Raw genomic sequence first — 18,704 nt, 5'->3', positions numbered from 1 at the left:
GCACTTTCCACCAGGTTAAGTCTCGGAGTGCGACAGAAAAATCATTTGACAAATTTTTCTTTTTGTTATATTTTATTTGAAGCCTCAACATTATAAAATATAACTATTATATAAAGTTTTTTTTTCTGAGTATATTATGAAAAATATTAAACAATGAGCATTATAAATTCACAATTTGAGTTTCAGATCTTTGTAATTAATTAGTATTAAGATATATATATATTAATGTGAAGGTAGGGAAGTCGGCATCTGATGCCAAATTCAGTTTGTCATTAATTAATTTTTTTACATTATCATAATATAATGAAGTTAGCATTCTAACTAAGCTCATATATATGAATTTTTAGTTATACTTGCATGCTATTATTTTTTTTTCCCTTATCAAAATAATAAATAAAAAATATTAATAATTATATTTTTTTTATTTGACAAAATCCAATAAATTGAGTAGTAATGATATATATTTTATTAAAAAAAACTTTAGATTATAATGTTATATACATTAACAGGCTATTGTTGGTAATTTTTATTGATATTAATATTTTCAGTATAAATATAATCAACTTTTTTTCATAGTTGAGGTATACGAATAATTTTTATTAAATATTTTGAAATAATTTTATTAAATTATAATAATTATCTTCTCTATATTTCGTTAACTGCAAAGCGACAGCGTTTAACTAAAGGAAAATTTACTGACGTGACCGAATTGCCCTAAACTTAAAGATTTCGCGTGGAGAGGATGCATATAAAAGGAATAACAAACCAAAACCCTGGTGTCTGTTCAACATTCCGCCTCAGATCCTCGCTGCTGCTGATCGTCTTGAGGTATCTAAAAGATCTCTCTCCCGTTGGAAATAGCTCGTCTATTGAGAAACCCAAACTAGAGAAAAGGATTTCGTGTTACGGATTTTCTAGGAAATGAAATCTCACCTGTAAAAAGTTGCATGTTATATTCGACAGTTCCTTGTAGCAAATTTTACTATCTGAAGAAAGTGCTGAGAGCCCTATTTCGATTTTTTTTTTCCCCAGATACTGTTCTGTGCTTTACGGTTTCTGTCTCATGATTAGAATGTTCACTTTTAGTTTCTCAACTGCCCTTTTTTTTTTGGTGGGGGAGGGGGGGGGGGGATAAAACTCATTGAACTGCATGTCAACTTTACTTGCTTTTTTTTTTCCTTTTAAGATTTTCATTGGGATCGGAGTTCTTGCTCTTCATTTATCGCGTGTCTTATTTGTTGGATTAGCTGATGCATTAATATATTCAATGGTATTTGTTAGGTTAACATGTGTAGGCTCTGTTTCAAGTAACTTAGTGATTGGAGAGATGATTATGTTTCCTCTTTGAGTAATGGAGCACCGGAAATTATTACAGTTGTGGTTGGGATGAGTGCGGCAATAGTTAAAAGTAAATGACATGTTATGTGATTTTTGAGTTGGTTGAATCTATTTGATGATCACTGTGATGTTGGCTTGGTTGAGTGCCTCTTGTATTAGATGATAAGTGCGGGGCAACTTTCTTGTAGGTGATGGCTCCAAATACAGGCCTTTTTGTGGGATCAAATAGAGGTCACATAGTAACCAAGAAAGAATTAGCTCCACGTCCTTCTGATCGCAAAGGGGTAAGTTGATTTTCATTAACCAAATTTATGTAGTCTATTAAGCCTATTTACATATTGTATCTTATTTTAAAGGACATAGGCATATTATTTGGACTGGACAGTTATGTTAAGTGCATACTAATATTTGTAACTTTGCTGTTCTACGACATCTACGCAAATGAAATTATGTGGCTTTAGTGTTGTTTGGGTATAATAAAATGCTGATATTATAGTGCTTACCTGTTCAGAAAACCAGCAAAAGAGTCCACTTCGTGAGGAGTTTGATCAGGGAAGTTGCTGGTTTTGCACCATATGAGAAGAGGATAACTGAGCTTCTGAAAGTTGGCAAGGATAAGCGTGCCTTGAAGGTGGCTAAGAGAAAGTTGGGCACACATAAGAGGGCCAAGAAGAAGCGTGAGGAGATGTCCAATGTTCTTCGCAAGATGAGGTACATTGCAAGCACTGTAATTTCTCTTTTTTTTTTTTCTTTTGGTTTTTGTAGACATCTATCAATGCACACGAGGCTAGTTTGCTGCTGACCTTGTTTTAGGGTGTTAAAGTTTTAATTGTATGGTTGATGGTTGAAATTTATTTTCTTCTATGACAATCTTTCAGGGCTGCTGGAGGTGGTGAGAAGAAGAAGTGAGAATACTCGATAAGTCAGAGCGTTTTCTATGTTTTTGTTTAACCACAGAAAGTTCTGCTATTACCGTTTTGTTTTACTTGGAAGAAATGGTGTCCATTTAATTTCATTATCCACAATTTTTTTTCGGTGCCATATTTTTTGGAGGTGAAATGTGTTGGGTGGTGCTCTTCGTATACTTCCCTTGCACTAACTATTGAAATGACATTAAACTTTTGATTGGCGCTGCCAAAATGCTTACTGTAAATGGAAGTGCTTTACTGAAAAGCATAGCTTTTCTAGAACCATTGCTCCGGTCACCAATGCCTTGAGTGATTTACTTTGTGCTCTATACCCAAGTTAATAGGTTAATATCTCCCGATTTTTGAACAGCAATGTAGTTTTGGGAGTTATTGATCGGATTAGGGACAATTATTTGATGTTGCTATGAGAAATTATTTTACGAAGGATCTTATTAAGTATATTTCACCTACGCTATACAAGGGATAATCGATAGATGTTCCATCGTCCTCGTCTACAGGTGGAGGCTGTGTCGAGACATCGTATTGCTTATAGCTGGACCAAGAGGAAGGGACAAACCATAACCAGTTATGGCTGCCCTTTTTTCTTCGAAGGGCGAATAGGACTGTAGTCGTGCTAAAAAAGAAGTATAAAAAAACAAGAAGAAAATCGTGAGCATGTAAACTAAATCAATTTCATCTGAAACTTAACATAATTTGCAGTTCACTCTGTATTGGCAGAGATCAGAGCCAACTTGGTGAATTACTTTTCAAAAACGAGGGTGGAAGCTCGGTAAAGTAATACAATGAGGATTAAGTTCTCAGCAGCCATTGCATTTGCTGGCAAAATTTATTATTGGTGTCCTAGGAAAAGCTACAATATGGTACATATTCATGATTTAAACTTGTGAGTGAGTTTCTCTACGTTTTCCCTGCAATCTTCTGCAAACCGCCTTGCGCCTTCCTTCACAGCCACACTAAATTCTGCAGTGGTTTGCTGCAACCCTTGCATTGAACCTCTTGCCCTTTCTTTGATGGCTAGATTAAATTCCGATGTGTTTTGCTGCAACTCTTGTATTGATCCCTTTGCCTTCAACATAGCAGCATCTTTAAGTTCCTTCGCTTGTGTACTTGCCTTTGAGGCCCACTCCTTCAACAGTGAAACTAAGGTGAGTATTTTCTGTATAATCTTATGAATCACCTCCCTAGATTTCCCTTTCACATTGTCCGCCATTAGCTTGAGCTTGTCCGTCAATTTCTCAGCCCTGCTTACAGTTCCTTCAACAGAGAACTGCTTTGCAGCAGCAACCCATGTGACATCAGCTGAACTCTCTTCCCGAAGATCACTGTCCACAACTACTTTGATGCCATGCCTCTCCCAACGATCTCTAGCTTCTTCAATGGCTTTTGCATGTTCCCTTGCTCTTTTTGCTTCGTCCTCGGCCCAAGCCCTGAATGACATGGTTTAAAATGCATAGGAGTTCATAATTGGTCATGGAAGATTTCATGTTTGCAGTACCACTGTGTTGAACACAAACTGATAAGGACTTCTGTATGGAATCTATTTGCGAAACCATAGGTCCTTGGTGAACTAAATTTTGAGACAACAAAAATTTATCACCATTATGACTAGGGTAATTGGGAATATATAGTTCATATATGACAGTATCAAACACAAACAGCGACATAAAATGAACCGAAAAGACAATAGCTAATTCATTATTTACAGAGCATGATGATGCATGTGCAGGCAGCAAACTGAATTATTGTCCAACAAAGGGACAGAAGTCTGTGCCAAGTTGGGTTTTAGCTCTGTTGGTTTGACGATGCGCCTAAGTTATTTATAAGCATTCTCAAGAATAGCAACAAGTGGGCATTTGTCTTTTGTTCTACCTGCTCAGCCAGCTTACTGTGATTCAGCAACTGTTTCCAAATATGGTTCAAAAAACACAAGATGCCATATTTCCCCACAGACAGAACAACTATAATACTATATCATAATTTTCAATCAGTCCTAACTTCAAAGTGCTCAATATGGTTTAGGCATCCATTACTAGGCTAAGCCCAAGCCTGTAGCAGCATCCTCATGACATGATTGGGGAAGAAAGGATATGTCAAATAATTGAATTAGCTGAGGAACGCTCATTTACAGGAGGATATACATGTACGCATGATGAAATTTTTTCTTCTTATAAATCTTAAATAGGTTCTACATTAATCTGGAGACGTTTTTGGCGGTATTGGCTTTATAACATCCGTAATAAATGCAGACTATTTATGACTGCTTCCTAGAATCACAATTAATTTCCTTTTTACCTGGCCATGGACAAGGCTTTTCGCTCAACCTCCAGCTCATACTGTAGCCGGGAAATATCCTGCTTTTCATTTTCTGCTTCTTTTTGAAGTTTGCTAATTCTTTCCTTTTCATATGATATCTCTGCCTTGCTACTTAGAAGGCTTTGCAACTGTTCCTCCACTTCACTTCTTATCCTCGAAAGGACTTCCATTTCTGCTTCAATAGCAGCCCTCTCCTTCATCAGGGCAATATTTTCTGCTTCCCTTTCGGCTCTTATCTTTTCTAATTCAAGCCTTGCATCTTCAGCCATTTTCTCCACAGCATTAATTTTTTCCCTCTCCATTGAAAGCTCCTTCTCGTAACTTGCATTGATATCCTGCTCAACTTGGGCTACCAAAGCATTATGTGCAGACACAACATTTTCTGCCATGGATTCTGCTTCAATACGTGCAAGCTCCTCATTAACCATTTCAGAAGCCTCACCAGTTGCAAGAGCTACAGCGGCTTGGGCCTTTGTAACAGGTTTATCTGGCTGGAATAATCTTGTGCAACCTAAGAGAAAGTTGAGGGGGAGAGAGTAGAGGCATCCATTATAAAACTAAAATGCCAGAAAGATGATCAAAGGCTAAAATGACTCACCAAATGCAAGTGATATTATTCCTTGGTCTCCTGCAGATAAGTCAGCTATCAGTGCAGGCCATGCATCTGGGTTTATTTTATCAATATCTCTAAAACCAGAAAGATGGTACAAAATCTGCAAATGATAACAAAGGGCAATAATGTGCAGCACTGATCAATGATATTCAACGTAGGAAAGAAAAGAAAGCAGCTTTAAAATGTGACCTTTCCATCAGCTTCTGGAAGTTGTCTTTTCTCCAGGGCCATCTTCCAGCTCACAAGATCCTGCCTCGATAAAGGGCTGCACTGAAAAGCTTGATAAGTAAATGCTTAAAGAGGAAAACTAAAATAAAATAAATCACAAATCAAGCCACCTATCTGAAACTAAAAGACAAGAATATTCATCCATGGTACAACACTGGAGAGATATAGGAAAACATATGACACGGTGCATTTAACCTGACGCCAATTTCAAAGGTATAGCACTAACTTTCAGGTGGCTAGATAACATCTTTAGTTTATCAATATCAGTTTAAAAAAGAATGAAAAAAAGGCAAAGTAACATGTTACAGGTAAACAAAACCCAGCCATCCATATTGCACCAGCAGATAGCAGCCAGCTAATGGAAGAAAATTAACATTGAAAGACAGGAATCTATGGCAGTCCATATTGCAGGATAAAAGCTCGATCACCTTTCAGGGAAGAAATAAAATGGACCTTGTTCTTCATCCGAGGAAGAAAGCAAATCATGACTTGAAAGCCTGCTTGAGATAAGTCCTGCTTCAGCCAGACCTGAAAAATCCATCTCAGATAGTAACTAATATGCAACAAACTAAAGCCTTATTGCATATCACAGAAGAAGATGCTATATGAAATCCTCACCTTGAATTGATGAAAAATCAGGGTCATCTGGTGTGATATCATCAAAAGCTAGGTCAGTAGCATTCTCTATATACATTGCAGGATATACTTTCGAAAGCGTATTCCTTCAAACAACCAAAAAGGCAATCATAAGACAAGTCCTAGACTTTCGACATGCAACTTGTATTGCTAATCAAATGCCAAATCCTCAGAATCTAAATCCTAGCAGTCACGCTATTGAAATGCGAATACCTTGAAAGAGCACCGCTTGCAGCCACCAACCAACGGGCATACTCACGACGGGTACATAGATCACTGGGTAGAACATCAGCCTCAATAACCTGAAAGTGATTCAAACCAATGACTGCAAATCCATCTTGTATACAAAGGTTATAAACACTGGCAATCTCGTCATCTGTATAAAAAATATGATCCACAAAAATGAGAAATGAGTACCTTCAGAACTTGCAGTGCAGCGAGTGCTTGTCCCTGAGCCTGATCAACAATTGCAGGAACCAAGACCTTTCCAGGAGAAACCTGTAGAGCTTCAGAAACTGCAGATGGAGCAGGTATACCAGCAAAGGAACCGCTGAAGGGTGGAGGTACGAAAGATGTTCTGCTTCCAATTGTCTTACCATTAGAAACCGTGTCTTGTTCTTTTTCAAATGGATAGGCTGACGGTGAAGAAGAAACTGTTCCAGAAGATTCACTTTCATTTAAGTAATTCACTTCCAGGGATGAACTACTTCTCTCAGTTGAGGCCTGAGTTGTGATGCTTGTGTCAAGATTTTCTGCAGTTGGAAGAGAGGCTACTGTCTCCTTGTCATCTTTGGAAACAATTCCAGGTTCTATTACAGCATCCATTGTTGCAGTGATAGAAATACTCACATCCACAGACTCACTCGATTCGTGAACAGGGGAATTAGAAGAATCTTCAGGATTCTCTTTTAACTCTGAGCCAGGCAGTTCCCCTTCATGGGCAGTCAAAGGATGTCCTGTATTCAACAAATTAGCAGGTTCACCAATAACCAAATTTTGCTCAATTTCAGAAATTGATTCAGGTATACTTGCAGCTGGGTTATAATCAGCAATTTCAGAATCAGGCAAATTCATTGAGCTGGAAACCACTGCAGAAGCATCTGACTTGTCATAAAAAAATAATTCAGATTGCAAATCCTCTTGAATTGGTGCATTATCACTGGTATCATGGGAAATAATCAAGTAATTGTCACTGTCTACCAATGGGGTCTGACTCCTATCATTGAGTTTATATTCAATGGGTGCTTCAGAAAGTTCTGAAGAGGAAGAAAGATCCATATCTATACCTGTAACTTGTTCCAGATTATTATCATCTTGTTTCACGCTGCTTTCCTCACTTTTATTCTTCTCAATGGTATCATCCTCCACATTAGAACCCAATGAAACTTCCTGTTGAGTAGTCAATGTTTCCATCTGTTGTTTTGGTCCTGTGTTTCAAAAAAATATATTTAAGCATGCATGGAGATGAATCAGCTTCTGGAATACAAAATCTATTTCCCACCTCCCAAAAGCAAGATAACATAAAAAAAAAAAAAAAGTCAGACTCGACACTTCATGGGATACGACATGGAAAATGTGTCCAACACATATTCGTATGCTTAGACACTTTGAGTGACATATTCATGTATGATTAACAGGGCATTCTTTTCTCTCAAGAGGTAGAGCATGTAATTAGATAAAAATAGTTAATTGATTGCATTTTGGATGATACATTTGGTTGTATTACATTATCTATTTAGACTATAGTTATTACTATATTTTTTAAATATTTTACTTTATATAACATAACGTATCCAAACACCCGCATCTAAACTTAGACCCATGTCCCCGTATTTTCTATTTTTTCTATTTAGAAAGTTGCCAAGTCAGATGTAAGAATGTGCACCCATTTGTAACATCTGTATCCAAGTCCAAGTAATATAGAAGAAAAGAAAGAAATATCTCAATCTAGCTCAAGCTAGCCCAACTAGTGCCGAAATTGAAGAATACACCCAGAATGCCATAGCAGTTCAAGAATCTCTTATTTATGGCTTGCAGAAAATAAGGGAATCATAAGCATACTAAATCCTTAACTCCAGTAGTTTAGGAAAACGTACAGATAGCTAAAAGGCCTTGCAGTGAGAATGCATATCCAATACAAAGGCTCCTATATCTTAATTTTGTAAATTTTTTAACCAATTTATTCCAAGAATAGAAGTTAGCCACTTACTTGAAGTGCTCCGCTTACTGAGAGACAATGCCGCGAAGGTAAGTCCTGCAACTAGGATGACACCAGCTACTCCAGCTACCACAATCCCTGAAAGTAAACTACTCTAGAAGTGTTATTAGTTCATTAAAAATACAAAGGGAAAATTGAATGAATCCCTTCAAAGATATATCCATTTTAGCATGGAGCAATTTAACTTCATAATAGAGTCGATATACAAAGCAAGAAAGAAGCCTCCTCAGCTAAATCAAACCCAACCGGAAGAGTAACAAGAATAACTTCCTATCTATTCAATCCACAATAGGAAACCTTACTGAATAAATACAAATCTACTTGGTACTTTTCACCTAAAATGTCAATAAAATGAAAATTGACGGGTTTAAATGGCCCAATACATAGATTAAGCATAAAAATGTTTGCAATTTGCCTTTCCCTTTGCTCAATTTTCCAGAAACATTGCAACACGAAGTATGTGTTTCATACCTTGAAGCCATTTCATCCCCTGTGACTTGGACTCGGTAGATTGATCATCATCATCCGAATCAGACCACCCTGCCAAATTATCCGTCGCAGAGCTTGAAGCAATCCAGGGACACCTGTCAGACCGCCGTTCCACTCCATACCCATTTTGAGCTGTACATAGCATACGAACGTGAGGATCCAGCTTCCTCAACCGAGTCTGTATCAGAACTGCAGGAGATCCCTTACAGCTCCTTTTCACGGCGGCCAAGCGAAGCTGGAGAGAGGTCGGAGAGCAGGTGGAAGCCATGGACGCCATTGAGAGCTCGATAGATAAGGAGTCAACTCGAAATTATAAGAAAGAGATAGGGGGAATAGGGATTTGAAGGAGAAATCTAGGGTTCTATTTGTTTTTTTCAATTGGAGAGACAATGAAAGATTGGTGTCTTATTTTATCTCTTTCTATCTCTGTCTGCGTTCGTCTGCTTTGTAGGGTCGAATGAGTGATCTGACACTATCTATTTGTATTAACATCGTGTGTTATCTTGTGTAATTGTTCTAGAAGCAACCGTCAACAACCCACCGGGATTTCATTTCGGACACCAAACTATTGTCTGGCCGATTACAGGCTCAGGCTCGCGTTCAAGGGCTGGCACGCTGCCGTTTCGAATGAATATCGTCCTCTGCCTAGGAATATCCGCGTCCTGAATAATATGTGGGGCAAATGAGCACGATGAATTCGGCAAAAAAAAGTACTAAAAATGAGCATCATGCAATAAAATGCCAGGGTGGGTGGATCAATTGAATACTCTTATTTGATGATTGATGGATTTATAATTTAGTTTTTCAATATTATTATTAGTAATAAATTATTTTTTATAATTTTAAAAATTTATTAAAATGTTCTTTATTTTTTTTTCTCTTCTCTTTCTTTTGCTTTTTTTTTCTTTCTTTTGTTTTTTCTTCTTCTTGTTCTTTTTTCTCTTCCTCTTCTCCTTCTTCTTCTTTTTTTTCTTTCTCTTTTTCTTCTTTCTCTTCTTTTTTTTCTTTTTCGGAGAAAAAGGAAAAAAAAATATGGACTATTTAGTTGACAAAAAAAAACGATAAGAACGTTTTAATAGATATAAAAAAAATAGAGACTATTTCGTTGACAAAAAGAAATGATAAAGACGTTTTAATAAATTTTTAAAAATATAGAGAGAAATGATTTCGTTGATAAAAATAAACGATAAAGAGATACTATTTCGTTGATGAAAAAAATGATAAGGACGAAAAGATAAGAACTATTTTATTGATAAACAGAAACGATAAAAACGTAAAAAGATAAAAATATTTTAATAGATTTTTAAAAATGTAAAGATTAACTTATTAATAATATGAAAACATTATTAAAAATTAAAAATGTAAAGATAAAGTCACTATCTTTATTAATCGTACTAATATTTCATTAGTTGCATGCTAATATATATTTTTTCTTTTCATGTATATGTATATATAGTTTTACTTTTACATACACAAGTATAAAATGTAATTAATATAAAATATTAGTAATATAGTTATACTAATAAATATAGTGAATATATGGAGCAAATTTTATCATTTAAATTTATATATTTTATAAAATATATATAATATATTTTAATTAAATATATTATAAATAAATGTATAATTAAAAATTTAATATTAAAAATAATAATAACATAGATATAATGCTATGAAATTTAAATCAATTATTATGAATAGATTTTTATCATGATTATTACACATAAATATTCTATCTATCCGATAAAAACCTTTTTTTTTTTTTTTTTATCATCCATTATAATATAAATACTTTTGTATTTGAGATAGAAATTTTCCTAATACAACCCCATATAATATGCATTGAAAAAAAATTAAAACCTATTTTTTATTTTAATAATGATTTATTGATGAAACAAAATAGGATGGAGTGTATATATTAGGAAAAGCAAAATAAATTTTATTATTTTAAACACATTAACTGCATTTTATTAATATAAATGAAAATAACTATAAATATATTTTTTGGATAAAAGAAGTATTAATTATTAAAATATATTAATTAACTCAATTCAATCAAAATATAAAGAAGAAAATTAAAAAAACAAAAATATAATGTTAAGCAAAGAGAATAATTGTTTATCTTTCTTATTTATATACTTTTTAAGTTTTATATAGTTCTCATTTATACAATTATTAATAATTGCTAATTAATATAAATAAAGAAAATATATATTTTTTTATTTTTTAATAATTAAAATTATAATAGTAAAACATTTAAGTAAGAAGTGTATATATATATATATAAATTTATTTTCCTATAAATAATGATCCCTGGGGTTTCGGCACCCGAGATGTCAAAATTCTTGGACTTTGTCTCGAACCCTTTTTATCGAGTGCAGAATATTGATAGTGATTAGGTAAAAAGCAGTTAAATATAATTAAAATATCAAAACATAATTAATTATAAATATAAATAATTATTAATTTTAATTTTAAAAATATTAATCGGTCCAATTAAAACATGAAAAAAATATTTAAATACTAAATAAAGAGAGAATATAGGCTTTTTCAAGAGATTCAACTTTTAGATGGCAGCCGCGGTAGTTTTTGCAAGAAACTGCTGCAGTTGAAAAGCATTCAACTCGTTTGCGTGCAGTTTAATATTTCCAAACACCAACCACACTCTGGCAGTTCTGAATCCACTTTTGAAGGCAGAATTGACTAGAGTGAGAAACCCAAAATGTGAAAAAGCCAGAATATATGGAAGCAGTTAACGGTTGCTTGCAATTGTAAATGGAATTCATCACAATATTAAAGCCAGGTTTCTCCGATAAATTTCCTTTCCTTTTCATTACTGGATATTTAAAGGGCAAAGTTGGGTATCGACAGATGCATATTTAAAAATTCTACCAATGTATTTAAAGGATAGAACTAGCAAGTGAATTTACAACTTCCAATTCATCCTGCACTAGCTCTGTCCCACCAAAGATAAATGTTTAAACTTCTATTTGGCGTGCTTTATCATTGAGGTTTGGCATACTTCCTTCCCATAACTCAGCTAGCTCCCTCCTCACCCAGGAGATCATGATTACAGGTCCCAGAGTCGAAGGCACCTACACTCACCGAATGAGAAAAAGTTGCCATGAAAAGGGTTAAAAATGGATTAACTAATCTGCACCATCTTAACATTTATGCCTAGTGAGATCCTATCAATAGTCACTTAGATTTTGCCCTTGTACATTTAATGAAGTTCTGTCTACCAAGTAAAAAAACTTGCAGAAGCAACACTGACAGGCCATGATTAACCAAATTAAAGAAATTTCTGCATCAAAATTTCATCAATGGATAAGATCAAAAGGAAATACTGAAAACTTGAATCATTAAAAAAAAATAATAATAGTAAGTACCAGATAAAGAAGTGCAGGCTGTGGTGAGCGAGTCAAAATACCAGCTGCTAAAGCAGTTACTAGTCCAATGGCATATCCAGGAAGGGCATAGCATATGTATTTGTGTCCCTTTGAAGAATGCATATCTAGGAGATTTACAGGATCTCTGCTCTTTCGATAATCAAAACAAAGGACTAATGCTAGAAGCATGGCCGGAATAGCCTGCAATAACATATCAAAAGTCAACTTATTTCAATGGTTCCCAGCAATATTTATTTATGCTAGGCACCAGTGCTAATGAACCCAGGGCATGTCAGACACAAGAATCAGAACTGAAAAGCAGATATTCGTGGCTTTCAGTCACAAAATATTTTTATCAAAAATTAAGTAGCACAGAAAGTTACATGGTGACTTCGTCATGCAAGCACAACTGGGCAGAAAATTATATAGTCTAGACAGTAGCTTGAACTTCTATGGAAGGGAAGCAGACCAATATGGACAAATTAGTTCAAAATAAGAAAAGCTTGTGTATTGTAAATAAAGAAAACAACATTACAAACAGGGGAGAAGATCCAGTTTGAATAATGACTTGCTATGAAGATTTTCAACCAATGCATCCTTAAAGTCTCACCATCTCCGTCCTTCTATTAATATGCATAAAGCTAAAAGATATGAATATCTAGAGATGTTAATCAGAACTAAGGAAGCAAATACATTCTAGACTAAGGCTCAAAGTAAATACCATAGATGAGCTCCCTTTTGAGGAATTAGAGAACACACATCAATAGTAACCAAGTCAAACCAAGAATATGATACAGTAAGCAAAAATGCAGATAGCTTCCTAATATTTTGCATAACTGCGTTAACACTGAATGAACTAAGTTGCAATCCAATTCCAATTCCATTACAAGGATTGCTGCACTGCAAAGGATGGAGGGTGCCAGCTATTTCCAGAAGAACAGGAGAGCTTGAAACATAGACTCCTTTCATGAAAACAACAAACAAAAATTTTGAAATGAAAAATAACAGCTTGGTAATATGAAAACAGCACAACTTGTATATTTGGGGAAAGAAAAGGTTATCATACCATGTCTCCAAGGCCTAGCATCATGAAGTCTGCACCATTTCCTCCAGGAACTGCACCACCCAACAAATTTCTGGGGAAGACTATTTTCACAGGCAACTCAAGCTTCTTTGTAATCAATTGCAACCCAGGAAGACTTAAACTATTGGCCACTGTATGAACAGGATTTGATGCTTGTTGTGTTGCCACTGATACCATGACATTGGCCCCGAAAAATCTCTCTGAGAAGAACACCCAGAATATGTCATATACAAACAAGCACGCAAGCAGCATTGCGCAGATTTTGATGTTTGGAAGACGCACATGACTCACAAATGCTATACAAATTGAAATACCCAACAAGTTGTTCAATATCCAATGCCCAGAAACTAGCCATGCTGCAACTGTTAGAGAGCATGTCAACAACAATAAGCCTTGGATTCGCGTAAATGACTTGGAACAGCAGCGTGATATAAATGGATCTGCCAAGCCATAATGTGATTTTAAATAGGCAACAAAAGGAGAGAGGCAGAAGAATAGGGATGAAACTGAGGCAATTGCTGTAAATGCAGTGAGAAGCTGAGACACAGATGAAAAGAGGTAAAACATTAAAAGTAAACTGCAAGAGCTCATTATCGGGATCATCAGTGCTTGGGACTTGTCCAATGTAATAGATGCTTCCGATAAGTCACGATTCCGCTCCATTTCTTTCCCATGATTTAGAGCTCTAAACGCAGATCCAAATGTCACAGTTACAGCAGTCAATATCAGCGTAATGGGTGCAGGCTCCAGCAAATACAAGAGTTTCCACAATGACTCCATAATGAAGAACACAATTAATTCAAGCCTGCCTTCTCAGCAAAATCGTATCACCAATTTAGTAACCCAAGTTGCATAAACATTTTATCTTTGATGAATGCTTGACCAGATTAATTCATGTGAACCTGCAAAATAGTGGTCAGTGACGTAAAAAGAAACATAGGAGCACAAGCAAGTGCAATAAATGGAAGCATCAGTGAAAAAAAGCTGATCCTGTTAATAATGTGAAGACTGAAACTTCTAGGATTTCTTGGTTCCCTGGTTACAATACTCTCTGAAAAGTTTTTTTAAAAAAAAATTAAAGGACATAGTCCCATTTTTAAAAATGCAGTTGCAGAAAATTTCTATTTCAGATTCTATATTTTTGATTCCCAAAGAAAATGAAACAAAAAATCAATAGCATCAAAACCCTAGTTAATGATTTGGCTCTTTTTCTTGTTATGGTTTTCTCGACATAAACAACCCAAACGATAAGAAACTGAATTTTCATCAAAATCAAATCAAGCACACACATTTACCTTCGGCTGAATCCATTAAAAAAATGTTTTTTTTTAAAGAATAAAAATCAGAACTCTTGATTTATTTCCTCTTTTTTTCTTAAAAAAAAAACAATCCACCTTTACCTCAGTAATATACACGATCGAACCCTATTTTATCCACTTTCCTTTCGAAAATAAATTAAATCAACAACCAGCGAACAGAAATGAACTTTTGATTTGTCTCTGCTTTCCCTCGTATTTCTCGGCAAACAAACAACAGGTTACCACTCAAATTTTCTCAATCTGCCTTCCTCGCATCATTAGTTGAAAAGCATAAACATCTAGACCTCATAAACCAACAAGCGACTAAAATCATCACAAACATTCAGATTTGCACGCAATTGAAATATAAGACGAGTTCTATAGTTTTAGATCTGAAATCAAAAAAGGATTTGGAGTTGGGAAATTCGGAAGGGTTTTGAAAGGACTAACCTTGGACTTTGAAGAGCTTGGAAGACTCCCCCCTGATCAACAAAGGATGCGTCTCTTTCTTGGAGCCGTGTAACAAAGAGGAATGAGATTATGGTAATTTTCATTTTAGCCCCAGATATTTTACTTTGTTATATATTGACATCAACATTTTGCTGTTTTCTGTTTGAAGGCGCACAGCCCCACAGCAGTAGCACATATAGCACGCGGTGAACTGGCCCAACTGGGTGTGTCTACTGCCTAGGGCGGCCACCTCTCACTTTTTTTTACTTTTTTGTTTTTTAACACAAGGATTGAAACCGAATAGTTCAGTTTCTGGTTTTGAGTTTTGACTTTAATATAATTCGGTTTTTTAATTAAATGTAATTATCAACTAAACCTTAGTTTTGATATTTTGTAATGTAAAGTTTTTCTATGTCTTATTTTATGATTGTCTAAAACATTTCTTGATATATTGTGAAAAAGAAATCCACGTGTTCTTTCTTATTTATAAGGAGTTTATCTTCCTTCCAATAAATCAAACAAAAATAAAATTTATATGAGTATATATATGAGAGAATTTTATAATCTTAAATTAGTTTAAAACTAGATGGATACGTGTGTTATGCACAAAGTAATATATTTTTTTATTTGTTTAATATAATTTTTGTAATTATATTTGAATTTAATACTAATGATTTTATTTTTTATCACTTGATTATTTAAAAATAAATATTAATACTAATAATTTAATTTACCACTAATTAAATGAAAAATAAATTATTATTAATTAAAATTAATAAATTAAACATAAATAATAATAAATCTTAATTAAAAAATTTCACACGAAAGAATTAACTTGCTATATTATATAAATAAATTCTTATTCTTACTGGACAGAAGCTCGATATCCTGGGTCTAGGTTTTCAGAAAATTGGACTGGTAATGCGTAGGCCTATTAGTAAATCAAGGCTTTTTGTACTTTCCTTTGTATTAACTACATGTACTGTTACTTTGACAGAAAAAAAAAAAAAAAACTATTTAATAATACTAATGAGGAATAAAGCATAATAAATCCAAAGATTAATGCATAATTTATAAAGCTAAGATTGACACGCAAAGTAGAACAGGGATAATGGCTTTTGGTGAGGTTGGGTTGGAATTGGATTCAGATGTGATCCAATTGTAAGTAGTGATTGTTTGTAGCTCATAACTGGCCTCCACCCAATGATTGGGGCATAGAAAATGGTTGTGGGCTTCCAACAATACTTCTCTTTTTCCTCTATTTCTCGTTATTGCCCACAACGTGCCATGTTAATTATTTATGGACCCGCCGGCTCTTTGTTAGTGCGTGATTGTATATTTTTACATTTTCATTTATAGTTTTATATTCAATTTCATTGTATCGGGGTAGTTTATGGCGTGACTCTGGCACATCACTAAAATCTCATTGAATTTTGACAGTTGACAGTGAGTTAGAAATTATTTATAATACTAAAATAAAATTTAACATAATATTAAAAATAATTTAATAATTTAAATATTATATCAATGTATTTAGCGATTAATACCCCTATAAATTAATTAACGGTTGTGAACTCTATCACATCTACTTTTATTGAGCAATAATTTTATTTCGAGTCTTAAAATTTTATTTTTAATAATTTTTTGTTTTTTAGATTTGTAGTTAGTTTTACTAATTTTATGAAATATAAAAATCATTTTTATAATTAAAATTTCAAATTTGAAGATTTAATTAATTATATGAATATATAAAAGTTTTATTTTTATAGTTTCATTTTAATTAATAATATCAAAATATAAAAAATAATATTTTAATATAAAGATAAAATAATTAAATATTTACAAATCAGTATGTAGCTTAATGTGTAGAAGATGTAATTAAATTAAATTAAGAAATAAAATGAAACTATAGTATAAATTTAATAAAGTTGATGATCACCTAAATTAAACTTTCATAATAAATACATGGAAAAATTAAATATTTAATTAATTGATTATTTTCTTAATACATATGAGATTTATGGTTTCGTTCACAACTTATTCGGTTATAAGATATTATTTTAATTCTTTTATATATATAAATAAAATGAATTTAACAATTGTTTCCAACTTATCAAATTTTTATAAATACATTTAAGAAGGTAATGAAAAAATAAAAAATAAAAAGCCCATTTGAATACAATACAATTGTGAAGCACCATTAGTAACTTAGTTAATCATAGGCATAAGGGCTTGCATGAACAACTGAAATGGGAAATTTTAGACCTATTGCACTAAAAACTCCAATGTGTCGCGTTTTTGTTTTGTTTTGTTTTCTGAAAAATATTTTTAACATTTTTAAAAATATTTGAAAAATTATTAATAAAAAATTATTCCTAATGAAAATATTATTTTCTGAAAAATATTTTAAACATTCTTTTAAATATTTGAAAAATTATTAATAAAAAATTATTCCTAATGAAAATATTATTTTTAAATAAAGTAATTTTATATTCTTAAAAGAGAAAAAAATGTTTTTTTTTACACTTTAATATTGCATTGACAGCTCTGGATTTCTTATATATAAATTATATTAACACCCCTTTTTTCAACATTTTAATTAAATAATAAAAAATATAATGTTAGAAATAATTTTTTAAAATATTATTCATACATAAATTATTATTTATCTAATAAAACAAACTGAAGCTTTTTTTTATGTGCAGTAGTGCTAGACTCGATAAATAAAAATTTTTTAAAAATTTTTATAATTGAGAGCATTAATAACTCAACCGACCGTAATAATTCTAAATGAGCGAATATAGTAAACAATATTTGATTTAAACTGAAAAAATTAATCAAATTGAATTAATTTAAAAAATTAATTTAATTTTTATTCATTTTGATTTGGTTCGATTTAATTTTTAATTTAAAAATTCAATTATTTCAATTCAGTTCAATTTTAATAAAAAAAATTAAATTAAATTGATTAGTAATAATAATATATTATTTTTAATAATATAAAAATTAAATTATATTAAAATTAAAATATTTCAATTAAATTTTAAATATTAACAAAATATAAAAAATAAAAAATTATTAAAAATTTAAATTTATCGAATCGAATCAAATCACATCAATTTTTTCAAATGATGTAATATATAACTATTTAAATAAACTGAAGATATTATGAGCAAATCATTGAATGAATCTTAACTTTTTACTCACCTTGCAGTTAGTTAATAATAAAAAAATTTAAAAGAGAATGTATATATTAAATTTAGTTATTCTCAAATAAATTCTATATAAAACTCTATATATTTAGAATACTGTCTTCACATGGAATTGCTATAGATAAAAATTGCGGTTGTCAACGTCCTTGTACTATCAATGCAAGTATAGCATGATTAGTATTTATCTACAACTAAATGATTAATCTTCAACTAAACTTTAAATGACCATAAGTATTCTAGTTAGCTTAAAGGCTGCGCCAAAGTGGAGACTTAGAAAGCACCGTCAATCACGCATAAGTTGGCCAAGTACTTCAACAAGAAAGACTTGCCTTGTTCAAACTCTTCCTTAACGACTACTGCGTAAAAATCTAACCAAGCCCCACGCTTCTCCCCTTCCCTAATCAATCCACTAAAGATTGGTCCATCCCACAGCACAGCCATCGTCTCTGTTAGCCCTGTGGGTCCCCAAAACCAAGTCCATTCGTTTTTTATTTGCCCTCCTTCTCA

At 32.8% G+C, this 18,704-nt stretch overlaps 3 protein-coding genes across 9 annotated transcripts; 1 reads left to right on the top strand and 2 right to left on the bottom strand.

Moving 5' to 3' along the window:
- The first annotated feature begins 753 nt into the window (after nucleotides 1-753).
- LOC110616903 (60S ribosomal protein L36-2) lies at nucleotides 754-2,379 on the top strand. The gene is made up of 4 exons (XM_021759422.2): nucleotides 754-828; nucleotides 1,527-1,622; nucleotides 1,850-2,049; nucleotides 2,217-2,379. Exons 2-4 carry the CDS (start codon nucleotides 1,530-1,532, stop codon nucleotides 2,245-2,247), a joined length of 324 nt encoding a protein of 107 aa, XP_021615114.1. The 5' UTR covers nucleotides 754-828; nucleotides 1,527-1,529; the 3' UTR covers nucleotides 2,248-2,379.
- Nucleotides 2,380-2,916: 537 nt separating this feature from the next.
- Nucleotides 2,917-9,467, bottom strand: LOC110617070. 6 transcript variants are annotated; one of them, XM_021759671.2, is made up of 12 exons: nucleotides 8,747-9,464; nucleotides 8,267-8,353; nucleotides 7,344-7,484; nucleotides 7,086-7,157; nucleotides 6,475-7,013; nucleotides 6,271-6,359; nucleotides 6,040-6,143; nucleotides 5,850-5,949; nucleotides 5,383-5,458; nucleotides 5,179-5,293; nucleotides 4,560-5,091; nucleotides 2,917-3,694 (listed from the first exon to the last, which is right to left on the bottom strand). In XM_021759671.2, exons 1-12 carry the CDS (start codon nucleotides 9,039-9,041, stop codon nucleotides 3,136-3,138), a joined length of 2,709 nt encoding a protein of 902 aa, XP_021615363.1. In that variant the 5' UTR covers nucleotides 9,042-9,464; the 3' UTR covers nucleotides 2,917-3,135. The 6 variants fall into 6 exon arrangements, with proteins under 6 accessions (XP_021615363.1, XP_021615361.1, XP_021615362.1 ...); XM_021759669.2 differs by having other exon boundaries at nucleotides 7,086-7,484; nucleotides 8,747-9,466; XM_021759670.2 differs by having other exon boundaries at nucleotides 6,475-7,157; nucleotides 8,747-9,465.
- A 2,101-nt stretch (nucleotides 9,468-11,568) lies between these two features.
- LOC110617442 (signal peptide peptidase-like 1) lies at nucleotides 11,569-15,157 on the bottom strand. 2 transcript variants are annotated; one of them, XM_021760203.2, is made up of 4 exons: nucleotides 14,986-15,157; nucleotides 13,220-14,139; nucleotides 12,154-12,354; nucleotides 11,569-11,859 (listed from the first exon to the last, which is right to left on the bottom strand). In XM_021760203.2, the coding sequence occupies exons 2-4, from the start codon at nucleotides 14,015-14,017 to the stop codon at nucleotides 11,743-11,745; spliced, it is 1,116 nt and encodes a 371-aa protein (XP_021615895.1). In that variant the 5' UTR covers nucleotides 14,018-14,139; nucleotides 14,986-15,157; the 3' UTR covers nucleotides 11,569-11,742. The 2 variants fall into 2 exon arrangements, with proteins under 2 accessions (XP_021615895.1, XP_021615896.1); XM_021760204.2 differs by lacking the exon at nucleotides 14,986-15,157 and adding an exon at nucleotides 14,638-14,962.
- Nucleotides 15,158-18,704: the final 3,547 nt, after the last annotated feature.

The sequence above is a fragment of the Manihot esculenta genome, chromosome 6 (assembly GCF_001659605.2).
Source record: "Manihot esculenta cultivar AM560-2 chromosome 6, M.esculenta_v8, whole genome shotgun sequence".
Taxonomy (NCBI): domain Eukaryota; kingdom Viridiplantae; phylum Streptophyta; class Magnoliopsida; order Malpighiales; family Euphorbiaceae; genus Manihot; species Manihot esculenta.
Note: the sequence above shows the minus strand (reverse complement) of the source record. Positions and strands in the feature narration are given on the sequence as shown.